Below are 19,927 nucleotides of genomic sequence, written 5' to 3'. Positions count from 1 at the left end.
TCTAGCAGAAATGCAGCCCCAAACCAGGACAGACCCTCCATCATGTTTCACTGAAGCCTGCAAGCGCTCATTCTTCCATCTCTCTCCAACTCTTCTTCTCACAAATTGTCGATGACTGGACCCAAAAATGTCAAACTTTGATTTGTCACTCCATAATTCTCTTTTCCGCTGATCTTCATTCCAATTTTTGTGAGCTTTAGCATTATCTTAGCCTTTTCACCCTGTTACCCTTTCCGAAAAAGTGGTTTCTTGGCTGCTACTCTTCCACAAAGACCATTCCTCATCAAACTTCTTTGAACTGTAGAAGGGTCTTTTTGACATCCCGATAAAGCTGCCAGATGCTGAGCCAGGTCCTTGCTGGAAGTCTTCTGGTCTCTCAAAGAAGAAACTCTGAGAAACTTCTCATCAGGTTTTGAAAGTTCTTTTTTTTTGTCCTTGACCTCTCCTGATTCTTAAAATTATTTATAACAGCTTGAATACAACATCTTGAGTATCCAGTTTGTTTGCTGATTTTCGTTTGAGAGTGGCCTTGCTGATGCAAAAGTATGATTTTATGTCAAATTGTGTGGCATTTTGAATGGAATGATGTGATTGAAAGTCGGTCTTATTAGCAAGGTCCAAAAAACTTTAATGATTTAAATAGAGCATCTAATTTTAAACAACTTTCCAATTTACTTTTATCACCAATTTTGCTTTGTTCTCTTGGTATTCTTAGTTGAATGCTAAACCTAGGAGGTTCATATGCTAATTTATTACACCTTTAAGACTGTCTCTAATCTGAATGCATTTTGACCACTAGAGGGCATTAGTTTATGTGTTTAATATAGATAACATTGAGCTCATGTACGTGAAGTTACCCTGGATTGAGCACTGATTGGCTAAGTCAATTGCAAGTCTGTCAAAAGAACTGAAACAAGGGGGCAGTCTGCAGAAGCTTAGATACAAGGTAATCACAGAGGTAAAAAGTGTATTTCTATAACAGTGTTGGTTATGCAAAACTGGAGAATGGGTAATAAAGGGATTATCTTTCTTTTTAAACAACAAAAATTCTGGTGTTGACTATCCCTTTAAATCTTGCACAAAACTGGTATAATAGACCTTTTTTCACAGCAGTAATTTTGATATGAAATAGTAGGACAAATACAGTTGTTAGCAATGACATTAATTAGAGTTTCATTCAATTTAGTTTTACAAGAGTTAGGTTCCTGCTATTGCTCAAGTGTAAGGGGAGGTCACACTGAATACTTGCCACTTTAGAGAATAGAAGCTGTTTTTCTGATTTCTTTTTTTTTGTTAAGTAATACTGCATACAAATATTCTGTATTTTCTGGTTGTATTCTAATAAAGAGACTGAGAAATAGTTATATATGGCCATTATACCATTGCTAAAACATCAAATCTAATGGTGGCCTAGGACTTTTGCACAATAAAAGGGTGCCAAATTCTCTGGAAACTGCCCTGCCAATCTGGATTTACATCAGGAGAAGACAAGACTTAGCCATAATCATTATGTTTGTATCAAGTACATTATTTTTCAGTTGTTATCTGCAAGAGCCAATTGGGGAAAGATATGTAGCAAAGTTAGCCTTGATAAATCTGCAGTGCACATTTCCTGTTCTGATGATTAGAAAATTCAAATTTTCAGAGATAAATTACAAGAAAGGGTGGCAAAATAAATAATGAAAATATTTAGCAAAATAATTTTACTACGCATAGCTACCTAAACACTAAAATAAAATCACATGTTGTTCACTGTCCCTTTAAAAGTAATAAAAATATTACATATTTTGCAAGGATCCAGTTCTGTGTACCTTTGATAATAAATAATATCTAATGAATGGCTAACTTGAAGCATTTCAATTTTCACATGTTCACAGTCACACTCACACAATTCAAGTTACAAGTACCTGATAACAAGGTTTAACACTAAACAGCTCAGCAAACTTTAATAAATGTATACATAGAGAAATACACGCCCAATCCGTGAAAACGTAAAAGGGGGCTTTTAAAGGACATTACATGTTTTAATACAGTACTACAACGTTACTACCAAATCCCTCGGTTGCAGTAACACTAATGGCCAGAAGATGTCGCGCCGGCTGCGGACCGTAGGCAGCAGGGATGTCTCTGTGTGCTTGTGGTCATGTGACGTGAGGCTGGGTCTGGTATGGCGGCCGTGGTTAGGGCGATGAGCTGAGCTCTCGGTGATTCAGTGTTCTTGCTGCTGATTTTAACCGTTGTACTGCAGCGGCCTCATGGCGGAGAGAGGCTTCGATCTGTCAGCCCTCCCTAAGGAGGTGAGGGAGCAGTTGGCGGAGCTTGAGCTCGAACTGTCAGAAGGTAAGGAAGAATCTGCCGAGAAGCATTCAATACTGAGAATCTATTGGAGGGAAGTGAATATTTTAACCCATTTGGTTGCCACGAGACGAATGATTCCAACTTGGCAACCAAGTGGTTAATAAGGCAGGGATGCAGTAGGAAGATGCTGTAGCAAATAATAATGTACTATGACATCTGGGGGTTATTTGTAGGGAAAATCACTGTCACCTTAAAAGGGTCCATTCCAGGGAAGACAAGCATAAACATTAGCTGCCTATTGTAAGTGGGGACCTAGTTACACACACAGGAACCAAAGAGGTAGGGATGTCATCCTGGCAAATATTTATATAAATCGACTTTTATCAATAGGGATCTGTTGAAGGTAGAGATCTAGTGGCCTGTGTATGTATGGATTCTAGAGAGATGTCATAATTGCTGAATAGTGGTAACTATGTACAGAAAGATTTCCTACAATGCAATAGTATTTTAATAAACAATTTGTGTTTGTATTATGCAGAAACTAAATTCAAATGCACGTTATGTGTGTTGAATTAAAAATAATATACTGTTCTGTTAAATACTATGACAATATATTTTTTTGGTCCAGTATGACATTGAAATTGCTATTCATAAATTGGTGGTGCATTTTCTATCTGTTGGTGAAAACTCTCTTTGTAATATTGTTCTACAAAGCTTGGGCAGTTGTTGACATGCTTAGATTAATGCGTTTCTTTGGATGTATCAAGTGAATGAAAAATACTGGTGTAATATTTGACTGTATAGTACAAATGTGTGACTTTATTCTGTGACATTTTTGACAGTGTCATTGATGTGGCGGCCTCTGATTACAATGACATATTCTGTGGCTCTCTTTCACAATGCTAGTTTGTTCCTGATGTTTGGTTACATATCCTCCATCTTTCCACCCAGATTTACATGTTCTTTGTTTCTCCTGAAAAAAAAAGTCAGTTCACGTCCCCAAGACATTTTTAAGATTCAACTTTATTTGGCAAATCTAAATCTATTATGGAACACTTTGTTTTTAACATATGGTTTATTATACATTCAATTTGGGGAGTTAAAATTAATGTTTCTCCTCTGGTTACTTCTACAGTATAGTCTGAAATCATCTTATAGTCTTTACCTAAATAGTTGCTCCTTTAGTTAAAATATAGTTACAATATAACATCATTACATTTTTTTTTTATTTGTGACCCTTTTTTTCCCCAATTTCCCTTCTGCTACACAGGGAAGGACAGGCATTGTACCCATACATTTGCAGTTGCTTATGAGTGATGGGTGCTTTTGATACCAGTTATGGCTGACCCGAATGTATTGCACATAAACCGTGTGTTTAGTGTCCTTACCTTATCTCTGATTGGTTAACTGGGCTGGCTTGTCTGGTCCAGATGTGGAAACTTTAAAAAACAAAATTACATTTTAAATGACACCATTTGTGCTCCATCTGAAATGTATGATATTAGGTGAAGTGTTGTACCCTGAAATGTCCCTTTAAGTGTGCCCAATGCATATTTTTGCACCTGTGAATGTATTTTAATGGAAACTTAAAAGAAAAATTGTGCTTTTTCCCCACGATCCATAAAGAAGCCGAAAGGCTTACATTTTAAACTAGGGTTTCAAGTGCTGCACATTGCCTAAATCATCTTTTTGCAGGTTGCAGAATTTTCTTTTTGGCCTCTCTAGGGAGTGTGGGAGATACACAATGTTTACACAAAAGCAAGAGGTGTTTAATGGATATTTAACTTTTGGAGAGAGTCGCACGGCTCTTGTTTAATTTTGTAAAAGAAATGATGAGTTACTGTATAACACAAATGATTTGCTTAAATGTTTTATGTAATATACTTTGCATTTTTGGCAGCTACATATATCATGGGAAGTTGTCAGAACTGTCCCTTTAAGGTGGAGGGAATGACATCAGAAGGAAACAGTACTGTGATAGTGTGTGTGGCAAGTCATTTCCTCTATAGAAATATCACAAGCGTACACAATGACTTCTCACAGATTTATCATTCTTTTGTGATTCCTCTTTTTCTTATTCTTTGTTTACAGTAATCTAAAGTGATTTATTTTCTTTGGTAATTAATCTAATATACATTTTCATATTTGCAATTAGTGTTTCAAATATTTTATATTTTTTAATAATGCAATGATCGCAGCATAATAATTTTACTTGTATATTGCACATTATATTACATAGATATTCATACTGTTTGGTGAATTGTGCACCTACTCTGTCACCCATCTCAGATTATTAAAATGTTATCAAATACCTCTTGCTTTTGTGTAAAAATTGTGCTTGTCACTCATTCCCTTGGAGATCAATAAGCAAACTCTAAACTGCAAATGCTGCAAATCAAATGACTGGTTTATGCAGTTTGCAGCATTTGGAAAACCTAGGTTACAGAATTTGCATTTTGGTCTCCTTAGGGAGGGTGGGACAAAGCACATTTATTACACAAAGGCAATAGGTGTTTAATATCCTTTTTAATTATAAAACCTATTCCAACAATGTGTAGTTTCTGTGTAGCTGTGATGTATATAACAAGGCCGGAAAGGGCCTGAAATCTGCCTGTTATTGCTTCCTATTCACTGATAATTGTGTACTCACTCACAAAAGTAAACCTGTGTAAGTCAGCAAATCTGTACTTATACCCTAATGCGTAAATATTTAGATTAGTGTGAGTAGTTAATGACCGAAGCAGTGATTCTGCTCTATAGCATCTCATCAAGAGGTGTCAGCCATTCTGCAAGTTACTAGTCATGTTAAAGGGACAGTCTAGTCAAAATTAAACTTTCATGATTCAGATAGGGCATGCAATTTTAAACAACTTTCCAATTTACTTCTATTATCTAATTTGCTCAATTCTTTAGATATCCTTTGTTGAAGAAATAGCAATGCACATGTGTGAGCCAATCACACAAGGCCTCTATGTGCAGCAACCAATCAGCAGCTACTGAGCATATCTAGATATGCTTTTCAGCAAGTGATATCAAGAGAATGAAGCAAATTAGATAATAGAAGTAAATTAGAAAGTTGTTTAAAACGACATGCTCTTTCTAAATCACAAAAGAAAAAAATTGGGTTTCATGTCCCTTTAACCCACTACAAACACTCTGCACAATAATGTAACATGGGCTGAATAAGTTTAGAAAATTTTGATGGCAGACACATGATTTTTATATATGTGGATAGGAATTTTGGCATAGATATATGTTGAATTATTTAAAAAGAAAGAAAAAGATCTTACAGTTTAATGAGCCTTTGCTCCCTGCGTTCCGTGATTTTTCAGTCCTTGATGTGATTTATAATGTGTGTAAGGACACAAACTCTTGTGTGTGGGTCTTCTCTGTCTGTATAATACGAGAGAGAGGCTTCAGAATTCTTACTAAGATATTGAAGTAATTTTTTTATATATACAGCTTCAATATGAAAGTGTTCAATGCATTAGAGCAGGTCTCAACAAACCCAGGAGCCAGGGAGCCACTGGCTCCTGGAATGTTACCCCTGGCCCCTAACTTTTTGGGTTATTCTCCATATATCTATATAGAAATACCACTGTCTGGCTCCTAAAAGTTTGTCTGACTCCTAAATATTCTTAATGGCTCCTAAATTTTAGACATATTTGTCGACCCCTGCATTAGAGCATTTTCTTATTGCATTGTTGTTTGCCTATACCTATGTGAACTCCCCCAAACTGGTTAAAGGGACAGTAAACACTTACAGATTGTATTATAAATTCATTAATTGTGCATAATAAAAAAACAAAGGGACACGGAGAAGAAGAATGTACTGAAGTTTACTGGCATGCTTATTGGTAGATACGTTTCTGTTCATGGAGTCTACCTAAGAATCAGTGTCTGGATAGACTGGAGGATCAGCACCTGGGACTTATCTCAGAGTTGAAAAAAGGCTAAAGCTATTAGCAGTAGCTGCTACACTATATTCTGTTAGATCTGTGCAACTCCTACATGCATATAACCTTTTATGTCCCATTTAAAGATCTGTATTTTTTTTTATCAGTACGTGAGGTACCTAACACTTATGATAGGGATCATAATGTTGTTTGTATCAGCTTCAGTGTGCAGAGCACGTTTATCTAGCCCTATGCTGCATGATCTGTCGGCAGTGTAGTATACTATTAGCAGCTCATTTGAGGATGACAGTGTACAAACAGAGTGGTGTATTCATATAAGAACATTAAAGGGACATTAAACTAAATAAATCATTGCTTGAATGATGTATTCAGAGCAAAGATTAGCCTGAGAATAATTTGTACATGTATTTTTAAAAAAATATATTTTTTTAAATATTAAAAAAGGGTAAACCTTATGTCCATAAAGCAGTGGGCGCCGCCATATTGTAACTAAGGCTGGCTTTTCGTCTGAGGCCAATTAGAAATGGTTATAAATGGCTTACTAGAGCGTGCAACCAATGGCTGTGTGGAATATAGCTGTGTCTGCACTTTCATGTTTAACATGAAATGAAAAGTCCATAATATTTAGAATTAGATTACAGGAAAGAAGAACAAAATAAATAATGAAAGTATATTGCAAAGTTGTATATTAATATGTTGAGGTGTTTAATGTCCCTTTAAGGATAACATTCATCAAGCTGCTTTCACAACTTCCAAGATCCTTGTGATGCACGCTCACATGAGCAAGCCTGCAACCACAACTTTAAAGTAATGGTAAACTCTGATAATTTAAGTAGTAATTTAAAAATTATATAGATTTTAAGCATGGTTTCGAAAAGATATGCTTTAATCAGAAAATCCTTTTCTTATTGTTTCTCCTGTCGCCCCTCACTAGACTGCTGTCTTTTAGTTCATTGTTGCATCCAATCACATTGTGTGGCATACGGCATGCAATGTGATTGGATGCCGCACTGAAGAAAGACAGCAGTCTAGTGTGGTAAAAAAAGAAAAGTATTTCTGATTAAAGGGACACTTGAACCCAATTTTTTCTCTTTAGTGATTCAGAGAGAGCATGCAATTTTAAGCAACTTTCTAATTTACTCCTTATTATCAAATTTTCTTCCTTCTCTTGATATCTTTATTTGAAATGCAAGAATGTAAGTTTAGATGCCGGACCCATTTTTGGTGAATAACATGGGTTATTCTTGCTGATTGGTGGATAAATTCATCCACCAATAAAAAAGTGCTGTCCAGAGTACTGAAGCAAAAAAGAAGCTTAGATGCCTTCTTTTTCAAATAAAGATAGCAAGTGAACGAAGAAAAATAATAGGAGTAAATTAGAAAGTTGCTTAAAATTGGCATGCTCTATCTGAATCACCGAAAGAAAAAAATTGGGCTTCAGTGTCCCTTTTTAAAGCATATTTTTCTATGAAGGTTGCAATAAAATCTAGCATTTTTAAATTACTACTTTTAAATTATCATCATACCATCACTTTAAGAAGCAGTTCATGCTTCTTATCCTATCCGCTATCTTACATGTGGTGACTATAAATAACCACAACGACGAGCGAGTTTAGGGTTATTGATAGACCTTGCTTTCATACTATTGGTTGTGCGTGATCAGTGCATGAGAGCAAAAAAAAACCCAAACTAGCAAGTGTAGGGTTATTGATAGACTGTGCTCTCATGTAATTGGTTGTGCGAGATCAGTGTATGGGATTATACAAGAGAGGACTTGTGCAATCTTAACAGAAAATTCAACACTAAATACATTTTATATATATATATATATATATATATATATATATATATATATATATATATATATATAAGTTCTCGTAAGATATACACTCCTCATCCATAAGCAATTGCCACGGTGCTAACAATCCTTAAATCCAATTCTCAATGAAGAAAGCACTCGTTGGATTTGTAGAGATATAATCCATAATATACAGTGTATATATATATATATATATAAAATAAATTACCACCAGCAAGTCTCAATCTTTTCTGCCTGTATCTTTGTTTTGTGTGTATTTTAAAATGCAAATAGTCTATATTTATTTAAACAACAACTTTTACATTTGTGAATATTACCTAAATGACATAAGATATTGTTGTAAACCCTATTGAGCATCTGTGGGACATCTTCAAATGGAAGGTGGGGGAGCGCAATGTCTCTAACATCCACCAGCTCGGTGATGTTGTCATAGAGGAGTGGAAGAGGACTCCAGCCGCAACCTGTGAAGCTCTAGTGAACTCCATACCCAAGAGGGTTAAGGCAGTGCTGGAAAATAATGGTGGTCACACAAAATATTGACACTTTGAGCCCAATTTGGACATTTCCACTTAGGGGTTGTACTCACTTTTGTTGCCAACGGTTTAGACCTTTATGGCTGAGTGTTGAGTTATTTTGAGGGGACAGCAAATTTACACTGTTATACAGGCTGTAAACTCACTACTTTACATTGTAGCAAAGTGTCATTTCTTCAGTGTTGTCACATGAAAGATATAATAAAATATTTACAAAAATGTGAGGGGTGTACTTAATTTTGTGAGATACTGTGTGTGTGTGTGTGTATATATATATGGCTGCTGCTGCTCTTTGTCAGTTACAGGACTGTAGCTGATTTTCCCTTTTGTTTTTTTCTTTCATGTTTTTACATGCAACTGATTTTTAACATTTTTTGTACCAAATAAAGCTGTATTTTTCAACTTTTAACAATTTGACATATACTCTTTTCTTTTTCATATGGTCTGGAGATGCGGATTAGCAGAGTGTTTTGTGTGTATATATATATATATATATATATATATATATATATATAATGTGTGTAGAATCGGTTATTTTAAATCACCCTATCAATGTTATGTATCTACTATCTAGCATTGTGCAATGTATCTGTTATCCCTTATACACTTCCTTTTAAAATACCATTACTACATTTGAGAATACTCCTAAGTGAGATTTACTAAGAAGATTTATCTTTTAGATATCATGCTATGAGGTAGCTGGGGGATTTAGATGTTATTGGTGAAATTATTAGCAACCGTGAGTGTTTGAGCTGGCGTTTTGTGCACTCTGGTTGTTTCATTCCAGGATAGTAGACAATTGTTTCCTCTATTCTTTCAGATTTCTAATCTTTGGGTGTTTCCTCTTACATTCCTGTTTGTTTGCTGTGCATTTGTTGAATAATGAAATTTTTCCATGCATCTGAAATAATAATGACTTGGGGATCCAGCTTTCATCTCTCTTCAGATATATTTATGAGTTTATCATGTTAATGTGATGATATAGTTAGTTTGTGCGCCATTCTCTCACTGCAGCTTATAGAATATTTAACAACCGGTTTAAAGGGATATAAAACACAATTGTTTTTTTCTTTCATGATTCAGAGCATACAGTTTTAAATCACATCTAATTTGTTTTCTTCTATTGGTGTAGTTTGTTGAAAAGCATACCTAGGTAGCCTCAGGAGCAGAAATGCACTACAGCTCCTTCAACAAAGCAAATCAAGAGAATGAAGCAAATTTTATAACTGCCCATAATACCAAAGCCTCTTGCACTGCGGTTTATCTAGTGCCCAGAAAACTGCAATTCCCAACTGGCTGCACAACACACTGGAAATTGTAGTCTATAGGTGACCACACATGGGGAATTGTAGTCTATAGGCGACCACATGCGGGGAATTGTAGTCTATAGGCGACCACACACTGGGAATTGTAGTCTATAGGCGACCACACACTGGGAATTGTAGTCTATAGGCGACCACACACTGGGAATTGTAGTCTATAGGCGACCACACACTGGGAATTGTAGTCTATAGGCGACCACACACTGGGAATTGTAGTCTATAGGCGACCACACACTGGGAATTGTAGTCTATAGGCGACCACACACTGGGAATTGTAGTCTATAGGAGGACACACACTGGGAATTGTAGTCTATAGGAGGACACACACTGGGAATTGTAGTCTATAGGCGGCCACACACTGGGAATTGTAGTCTATAGGCACCAGGCACTGGGAATTGTAGTCTATAGGGGCCACTCACTGGGAATTGTAGTCTATAGGAGGACACACACTGGGAATTGTAGTCTATAGGCACCAGGCACTGGGAATTGTAGTCTATAGGAGGACACACACTGGGAATTGTAGTCTATAGGAGGACACACACTGGGAATTGTAGTCTATAGGCGGCCACACACTGGGAATTGTAGTCTATAGGCACCAGGCACTGGGAATTGTAGTCTATAGGGGCCACTCACTGGGAATTGTAATCTATAGGCACCACGCGCTACCGATATTAGGCCTGCACTGTTTGTAGCTGCTCTGTGGGAGAGTGGAGTAAACAAAGGTGACACATATGAGAGTTGGATAAATGGCTGTCATGTGATAAAAGCTATGGAGTAAAAAGAAGTAGCATAGTTGTAGTACTGATCTGTATCACTCAGTAACCCTTCTTATGGTCCATCTCTCTGCATCCCTGAGTCCTTTTCAACACATCAACTGCACACACTTAATAAAGAGCTAATCCGTGAGATTGCAGAGGTGCTGATTCTCTGCGCTTATGTGATCACTCAGATCATTTCTGTATTTAGTGCTTGGAGATGTATAAGTGCTCTCCTTCTAAGCTTGTACTGCTCAGTGAACTAGTAGTCTACACACACTACTTAATTTTTCTCACTCGCTCCCTTGAATTTACTGTATTAAATTGATATTGAACACCTTTTTGTTTTTGTTTTCCCATAGAAGTCAAAGAGCAACATTTGTAACTTAGGTTTTAAAAATGCTGCAAATTGTCAAAACCAGCTATTGATTTGGAGGTTAAAGAATTCTTATCCTCTCTAGGGAGTGTGGGACAAGCTCAATATTTACTCAAAAGCAAAAGGTGTTTAATGTACTTTTAAGTATAATGTCCCGGTGTGACACAGTGGTGCCTTTTTGCCTTTATCTGGCCCCTAGTTTTTTTTTTTTTTAAGTGGCTACGTAATATTTGCTTCCTAATTTATCATTCTGACTCCTTTTAATTTGTACATAGTTTTCTGTGTAACAATAACGATATTTGTATTTCTGATGGCAAAAGTATTTCAAATGTGGGGACCCAAATGAACACTGAGGCGCCAGACGAGGGATTTTCTAAATAATAATTTGCTGAATAATACAAAACATTAGAGGCCAGAAGAGAAGTTCTAGGATTTGTCAACAATCAGCTTCCTCTTGCATTTGCAAGTGACAGTGCACCAAAAGTGAATGCATAATATATTTACAATAAATGGCTAGTGTCACATGGCCAGATTTGGGTAATGTTGCAGCCCCCCCCCCCCCCTTCTGTTGTTCTCCTCAGCAGGTTCATTTGTGTAAACCCACTAATCTTCAGTTCCATTTTTTTCTGGGACAACAAAATCTATGGCACATATTATCAGTTGTAGTTTTTCCTTGGGGCTGCAAAACCTAGTGCATGTGGCCTCAGTATATGCCTGATATACAGCATTTGTTCTTAGACCCCTTAAGTAAAAAAATTCAGCTCATACGTTGTGGTCTCTTTGATCCTGTGACTTACTGATTTTGCTAGCTGTGGTACATGCAGCCCTGGAGATCTATACTTGCTACTCAAGCTGGAGATAAGGGTCTGTATATAATTACCACTATGAAACAATTAGCTCCACATTTTAAGGTGTCATTCTCAAAGGGTAAACCTGAATGATTGGTTTTCCTCTTTGACTAGTGACACTTTAACATTTGGAGCTGTTTGTACACTGTATGTGTTGCAGACCAAGCGGATATGTTATATGTTGAATAACTCGAACAATTTTAGTCGCCAGAAGGGAAAGTCTAGGAGCCTCCAGGATTTGCGACCCCTTTTAATACTTTTATGAGCTTGAATCTGTTCTCTTTTTTTCCCAGTATATTTAAATATGTTACAAAAGTGTACAATTTAGAAGGGAAAATTAACTCAAAATGTAATTTCCCATAAAGGGCCAGATTACACGCAAACGAAAAGGGGATCATCGCCGGTGTCTGCGTGCGTTGGGTTTAGTGCTCGTATTACAAGTTGAACGCGTGAGTGCAATCGCAATTTACGCTAGAATGAGTCCTCAGAGCTCTGGTTAACTGCTTTGCAAAACAAAAAAGTGTCACAAAACAAATACCTAGGTAGGTTATCTGGAGCACTACATAGTGGTAAATAGTGCTTCCATCTAGTGCTCTTGGAAATGAATAACATTCTTGCAAAACTGCTACCATGTAGTCCTCCAGACACGTGTACGCCCCTGAGCTTACGTCCCTGCTTTTCAACAATAGATACCATGAAAACAAAGAAAATTTGATCATATAAGTAAATAAGGAAGTTACTTAAAATTGTGTGCTTTAGCTGAATCGTGAAAAAAAAGATTTTTAAGTTTCATGTCTCCCCTTAAGAGACTTTTTAAGTTGTGTGTCCCGGAAGAGCAAAGTGTGCAAATCAATTCATTTTAAAATATTTGTTTACAGATCTTTAAAATGGTAAAGAAGTACTGAATACTCCCAAAACGTCCCAGAATTGTAATCTAAACATTTCCTGAAAGTCAAAGTATTCATGAATTTTCATTCACTGTCAAATATATTTATATAAACTGTGATTTATGCAGAAGATGTCAAGCTGTCAGCCGTAGAAAATGTTGTTTCTCCCAAGGCAAATGCATGTTTTAAATAGAGATATATAGCTGGTTTATTAGTGCTGACCTCAAAGAGCTTTGATTGTGTTCTAATTCTGTTATTAGAAATAACAAGACAAACTGACTCTATAGTATACCATGAGTACTCTTTGGCTCCCAAACATTATGCCTAGTATGTTAATTTTATATCTGTTTTGTACAACTCTGCATTAAACATGCAACACACTGAGGCAGTCATATAAAATGTTTAATTATGCTTAGTTAAAGGGACAGTCTACTTGGAAAAACATGTATTATTTAAAAAGCTAGATAATACCTTTATTACCCATTCCTCAGTTTTGCATAACCAACACTGTTATATTAATATATTTTTTACCTCTATGATTGCCGGCTGTGAGCAGCTAATAAAAAGCACTGAGATAAGAGGTGGCTTGCAGGGGCTTAGAAACAGGCACATTTTGGTTATGAAAAGCTGGGGAATAGGTAGTAAACGGGTTATCTTCCTTGTTAAACAATAAAAAAAAAATAATCAAGTAGACTGTCCCTTGAGAAAATAAATAATATATATATATATATATATATATATATATATATCTATCTTCCCAAGCCTAGCCTTGTCACATATCTGTCCCTAACTAGCCTCTACTCTAAATGTTGCTGTCACAATGACAACAAGCCTTAGCCACTCCACTAACCAGTCCAAATGGGCTTCTCCAAATTATGCAAGTGGGTTGTTTGCGCATTAAAAAAAAAATTAAAACACCAAATAAGGTGTTAATATATTTAGAAAGTTGTTGCAAGAGTACACAAAAGTCTTGTAATTGCAAGCTATTTTAAGTCTCTTTAAATTACACAATTGCAAAACTGTTGTAAACATAGTAATATTGCTATTGAATTGCCCCTTAAAGGGACATGAAACCCAACATTTTTCTTTCATGATTTAGATAGAGCATACATTTTTAAATTACTTTCTAATTTTACTTATTTTATCTAATTTACTTCATTATCTTGGAATCCTTTGTTGAAAAGCATATCTAGGGAGGCTCAGGAGCTGGGAGCTAGTTGCTGATTGGTGTCTGCACATATATGTCTCTTGTGATTGGCTTACTGATGTGTTTAGGTATTTACCAGTAGTGCATTGCTGCTCCAAGAGAATGAAGCAACATTGATAATAGAAGTAAATTAGAAAAATGTTTACAATCGTATGCTCTATCTAAATCAGGAAAGATACATTTTGGGTTTCATTTCCCTTTAAAATGTGTAGGGAAATAAAAGAACTTGACAAGTTACTGCATTTTTTTGTAATGTTTTAGAATATCTTTGTAGGTTTAAACACATAGTGAATAATGGGGATTTGCATAAAAAATACTATTAACAAAAAGGAACACTTGCTTTACACCAGAATGTACTTTTAAATTATTTGATATTGCTGATGGTTTCTTGTGCGTATAACGGTGTTGAATACTAGTTTATATGCAGTTATAATTCATCTTACTAATCGCTAACAAAATAAACACACAGGAAACCTCTCATCTTAGGCTACATAGAGAATTTCCGCTACCAGAGTCAGATGTTTAAATTGTAGTAGAAATAAAGTTTACCGTTTTGTCTTTAGGGAAATCATAGTGTAGAAAAAGGTCTGTTGTGTGTTATGTTATGGCAATGGCAGACATAAGTCTTAGGATATAAAGGTGTCAATGTTCCTTTTTACTCCACTTGGTATAGCATGTTCCAACAGCATGTGCACTGACACACTGCATCAAAACATGATTATAGGCGTGACATTTAAACGAGTACATAAAGAGCTAATTGCATGTACAGATGTATACAAAACTTAACTCCCTGAATGCTGTTCTGTTCATAATTGTGGGGCTTGTAAAGGTAACACAAGTCTATCAAGACCAGCCTTTTTATATCCATAACCAGATGTATTAACTTGTTTCTCTTAAACAGAGAGCATATAGTAATACAGGGGTTGACAGATTTATATAAACGTTAGGAGCTAGGTAAGAGTATTAAAGGGACAGGAAACCCCAAAATGTTCTTTCATGATTTGGATAGAACATACAATTTTCAACAACATACCAATTTACTTCCATTATCAAATTTACTTCATTCTTTTGTTATCCTTTGCTGAAGGAACAGCAGTGCACTACTGGCTGCAAGATGAACACATCTAGTCAGCCAATCATAAGAGGCAAATGTGTGCAGGCACCAATTAGCAGCAGCTCCCACTAGTGTAGGATATGTGAGTATTCTTTTTCAACAAGGGTTACCAAGAGAACCAAGCACATTTGAATATAGAAGTGAATTTAAAAGTGTCTTAAAGTTACATGTTCTATCGGAATCATGCAGGTTTAATTTTTACTTTCCTATCCCTTTAATGAGCCAGGTACACACAAATGTTTGGAGATTTAGTTAAAGGTAATGTGTCCCCTGGCATTTGTTTTTTTTAATATGATCATTTTAAAAACAAGGGATATACAATGCCAGTATTTCATGATGTTTAGTTTTGTATATTTTAATGGCATTGATTTAACAGCTGGTCCATTGAGGTAGATCACAAAACGTCTTTGTTAGTTTTAAAGGGATAGAAAGACCAAAAAAAGATATGTGCATCTGTGCATTTCAATTTAAAATAGAAGCATTTTTGCAAAATACTTTCATTAGCAGAAATGCTTCTAGTAAAAGTTATTACTGTATTTCAGTGGCATACGCACGTATCCTGTGTGGGCCTGTGCACCAGTATTCAAACACCAGGCCTGCTCAGAGAGTCAGCAGTGGCTTGTATGACACAAATAATGTCTTCAGAAGCAATACAGACCACCGCCATCTCACTGAGCAGGCATGGGCCTATAGTTATCAAGGTCTGGCGGACCTGATCCGACACTGCGGATCAGGTCCGCCAGACCTCGCTGAATACGGCGAACAATACACTCGCAGCTGCTTCATAACTGCTGTTTCTGGCGAGTCTGGTGACTCTCCAGAAACACGGGGCATCAAGCGCCATACGGAGCTTGATACATATGCCCCATGGTGTTAGAATGCTTGTGCATGGGGTCCTCACAGGATATGTATTTATGCCATAAAAAAAGCAGTAAGAACGTTTACTAAAAGCATTTTTGCTAATGAAAGTATATTGCAAAAATGCTTGTATTCCAAATTGAAATGCATCAATGCACGTTTCAATTTTTACTTTTCTAGCCCTTTATAAAGTTTAAATTGACTAAAAATGTTCCATATAAATGTTTTTTTTTTATAAATTAATGTTTCTCACTACTGTAAACAGGAACAATGACAGCTTTTACATAAGATTTTTATTTGTAAAAGTGTGTTTCAAACATGCGTCTATTCAGAGCTGAAATGCACTCATATTCATTTGACTGTTATATATCCCTGTAACTGCAGATATATTACTGTTCTCTATCCTTGTAATTGCCGATATATTATGTACATATCAAAATGACGTTAGGCCTTGGTCTAGTAAAGTGTTAATGACTAACAATAAAACTTGATCCTACGTTGGCCTTATTCTATTTATTACCTAAATTCCAATGTAGAATTTGCTGTCGCTTAATACAATTGGCACTGAACTCTTCAAGATCGCTGATAGTTAGCCTCTATTCATACTTGGCAAGAACATATGGAGACTACTTTAGCTCTGGAGGAGTATGGCTACTATAGAATGGGAAAATTACATTTTTACCATTATATACAATTTTACTGGGAATCTAGCAAGAAATCAATTGTAAAATGAATAACTCTGGGAGGCCCTTCCTCATAATAATCCTACTCAACCACCATTGGGACTCAATGTATCTAAAAAAACAAAATAAAAATACTCTTGGGAAACCTCCCCCCCCCCCCCCCCCCCCCCCCCCACCTGCACACATCTCTCTCTCTCTCTCTCTCTCTCTCTCTCTCTCTCTCTCTCTCTCTCTCTCTCTCTCTCTCTCTCTCTCTCTCTCTCTCTCTCTCTCTCTCTCTCTCTCTCTCTCTCTCTCTCTCTCTTTCTCTCTCTTTCTCTCTCTCTTTCTCTTTCTCTTTCTCTCTCTTTCTCTTTCTCTTTCTCTCTCTTTCTCTTTCTCTCTCTTTCTCTCTCTTTCTCTCTCTTTCTCTCTCTCCTTTCTCTCTCTTTCTCTCTCTTTCTCTCTCTTTCTCTCTCTTTCTCTCTCTTTCTCTCTCTTTCTCTCTCTTTCTCTCTCTTTCTCTCTCTTTCTCTCTCTTTCTCTCTCTTTCTCTCTCTTTCTCTCTCTTTCTCTCTCTCTTATAACCTATATTTGACTTTTATGTACTTGGCTATAAGTGTCTTTATAATTCATGTCAGATGTCATGAAACTATTTCAAGACTTTGTAAAATTTCAATTTTTCAATAAAAGTTATGGGGGAAATTACGTTAGCAGGATGAAAGTTTTTTTTTTTTAATTCAGGCACCAGAAATAGTTCACTATGTTGCTAAATATTTACGTGCAAATGTTTTAAAAGCATTGTTTTGTAGCTCAGGACAAATCCTTTGGAAAACCTTTTGTAGATAATTCCTACTTCCTTTGCTGTGGCCAATTAAGAACAGATATAAACAAGTACTTGCACATATCAGCCAATCACTGTGCATCATGTATAAGGGTCAGATTTCTGCAATCCAGAGAATGTACTTTAGACTCTCTGGAGTGAAAACACTACAACATTAATTTACAGGAAAGTCCGGCAAAAGTAGTGACAGTACAATATAAAGTTGTGTTTTTTTTTAATTTTTGTATAATTTAAACTAGGAGAGGAAAATATTTCTTTCTAATGACACAGTGAGTCCACGGATCATCATAATTACTATTGGGAATATCACTCCTGACCAGCAGGAGGCAAAGAGCACCACAGCAAGGCTGTTAAATACCACTCCCTTACCCACAACCCACAGTCATTTTCTTTGCTTGTATCAGTTGCAAGGAGGGGTAAAGTTAGTTGTCTGATTCTTCAATCAAGAGTTTGTTATTTTTAAAGCAGAACAGATTTGTTCTGATCTTTTTGGGGGTTTAGCCATAGTCCACTTCAGTCTCTTCAGTAGAGCAGTGGTGGCTTTTAAACATTTGGGAACTTGGGGAGTATAATCCCCTCTGTGCCTCCCAGGTTGTGTTGCTGCCCTTTTGGTAAAAGACTATGTAGGTTTACTTGGTCTTTTTTCTGTATCCACAGGTCCATGTTAGGAAGGAAGCCTTTCAAACCTAGTGAGCTGCCCTGCTGCCGGGCAGATTATTATGGAGGTAAGTACTATGTTTTGTTCTGATTAGGGTTCAGAATAGTTTGGCACTTATGGGGTTAATTTTGGGACTTTATTCCTTTTGAGTGCAGGATTTTTGTTATGTCAGTTTTTGTGGGGCACTGCTGGGTAGTCGGCTCTGTTATGGCTCTATGTTTATATTGGTATCTGAGCATTTTTATTCTGTGTGGACTTCCCTTAAGCAGATGTGTTGTCCGTATTTAAGCGGTCTATTTATTTTTTGGCCATAGCGCTTGGGTTGTCAGTGTGGCTGTTTATGTTACAAGTGCGCTCCTTTCCTCCCGGCGGCTGTTTGTTTCGTTGTGTCATGCCGACCGGGAGGTGTTTGTGTAAGCCCACGATGGGCGGAGTTAGCTTTGCACGTTTTTTTACGTGCTATTTCTGGGACTCTTTTGTTCCTGTCGGCTTCTGTGTCAGATGGTTACATGTGAGCGGGTGCTGTTAGGGGAGTTCCGGATTTCTATCTGTACTACGTGGTATACGCTTTCCTCTGGTCTGTGGGAGGTTTGGTAAGCGCCTCAGCAAGGTCTGCTGTGGTGTAGGGGTGTGCACTAAGGTTTATTTTTGGGAACCATTATAGATTCTCTAGAATTGAACAATGTTCAATTCATGCCTTGCTCTTCAGTCCTCTCCTAGGCCGTCGGAGGCCCAGTGTATATAGGTTATTGGTCTGATGGTTTCAGTCATGGACATCATTCTGTTTGCTCGGTTTCATCTCAGGCCTCTGCAGTTATGCATGCTCAGACAGTGGAACGGGGATTATACGGATCTGTCTCCAAAGATTGTTTTAGATCGGGCTGCAAGAGATTCTCTTCCGTGGTGGTTGTCTCAAGATCTTCTCTCCCAGGGGACCTGTTTTCGCAGGCCTACCTGGGTGATCGTGACCACAGATGCCAGTCTGCTTGGTTGGGGAGCTGTCTGGGGTTCGCTGAAGGCTCAGGGTTTGCGGACCCGGGAGGAATCGGTTCTTCCCATAAATATCTTAGAGCTGAGGGCCGTCTTCAATGCTCTTCTGGCCTGGCCTCAGCTTCAACCCAGGTTATCAGGTTTCAGTCAGACAACATTACGTCAGTGGCTTACATCAACCATCAGGCAGGTACTCAGAGTTCCATGGCTATGACAGAGGTTGCCAAGATTATGCAGTGGGCGGAGGCTTACAATTGTTGTCTATCTGTGATCCACATTGCAGGGGTGGACAATTGGGAAGTGGATTTTCTGAGCAGACAGACTTTTCATCCGGGGGAGTGGGAACTTCATCCAGAGGTGTTTTCTAGCTGGATCTCATGGCATCTCGGCAGAATGCCAAGCTTCCGTAGTACGGATCGAGGTCAAGGGATACTCAGGCTGTACTGATAGATGCGCTTGCAGTTTCTTGAAAGTTCAGTCTGGCATACGTGTTTCCTCAGTTTGCCCTTCTTCCTCTGGTTATTGCTTGGATCAGACAAGAGAGGGAGTCGGTGATTCTCATTGCACCAGCGTGGCCTCGCAGGATCTGGTATGTGGATCTGGGGGAGATGTCATCCTCTCCACCCTGGAGTCTTCCGTTAAGAAAGGACCTTCTACTTCAGGGGCCCTTCCTTCACCCAAATCTCGTTTCTCTGAAGTTGACTGCTTGGAGATTGAACGCTTGATTCTATCCAAGCGTGGTTTTTCTGAGGCAGTTATTGAGACTATGATTCAGGCGTGTAAGCCTGTGACTGGAAAGATCTATTATAAGAAGATATAGCGTAAATATCTTGGAATAG

At 37.3% G+C, this 19,927-nt stretch overlaps 1 protein-coding gene across 1 annotated transcript in view; it reads left to right on the top strand.

Moving 5' to 3' along the window:
• The first annotated feature begins 2,155 nt into the window (after positions 1-2,155).
• DIP2B (disco interacting protein 2 homolog B) overlaps positions 2,156-19,927 on the top strand; it is a 624,447-nt gene continuing 606,675 nt past the window's right edge. Inside the window, 1 exon segment of the mRNA XM_053708237.1 lies at positions 2,156-2,340. Coding sequence (XP_053564212.1) covers positions 2,256-2,340 — 85 coding nt within the window. The 5' untranslated portion in view covers positions 2,156-2,255.

The sequence above is a fragment of the Bombina bombina genome, chromosome 3 (genome assembly GCF_027579735.1).
Source record: "Bombina bombina isolate aBomBom1 chromosome 3, aBomBom1.pri, whole genome shotgun sequence".
NCBI classification, from domain to species: Eukaryota; Metazoa; Chordata; class Amphibia; order Anura; family Bombinatoridae; genus Bombina; species Bombina bombina.
This window is presented reverse-complemented; position numbering and strand designations above follow the sequence as displayed.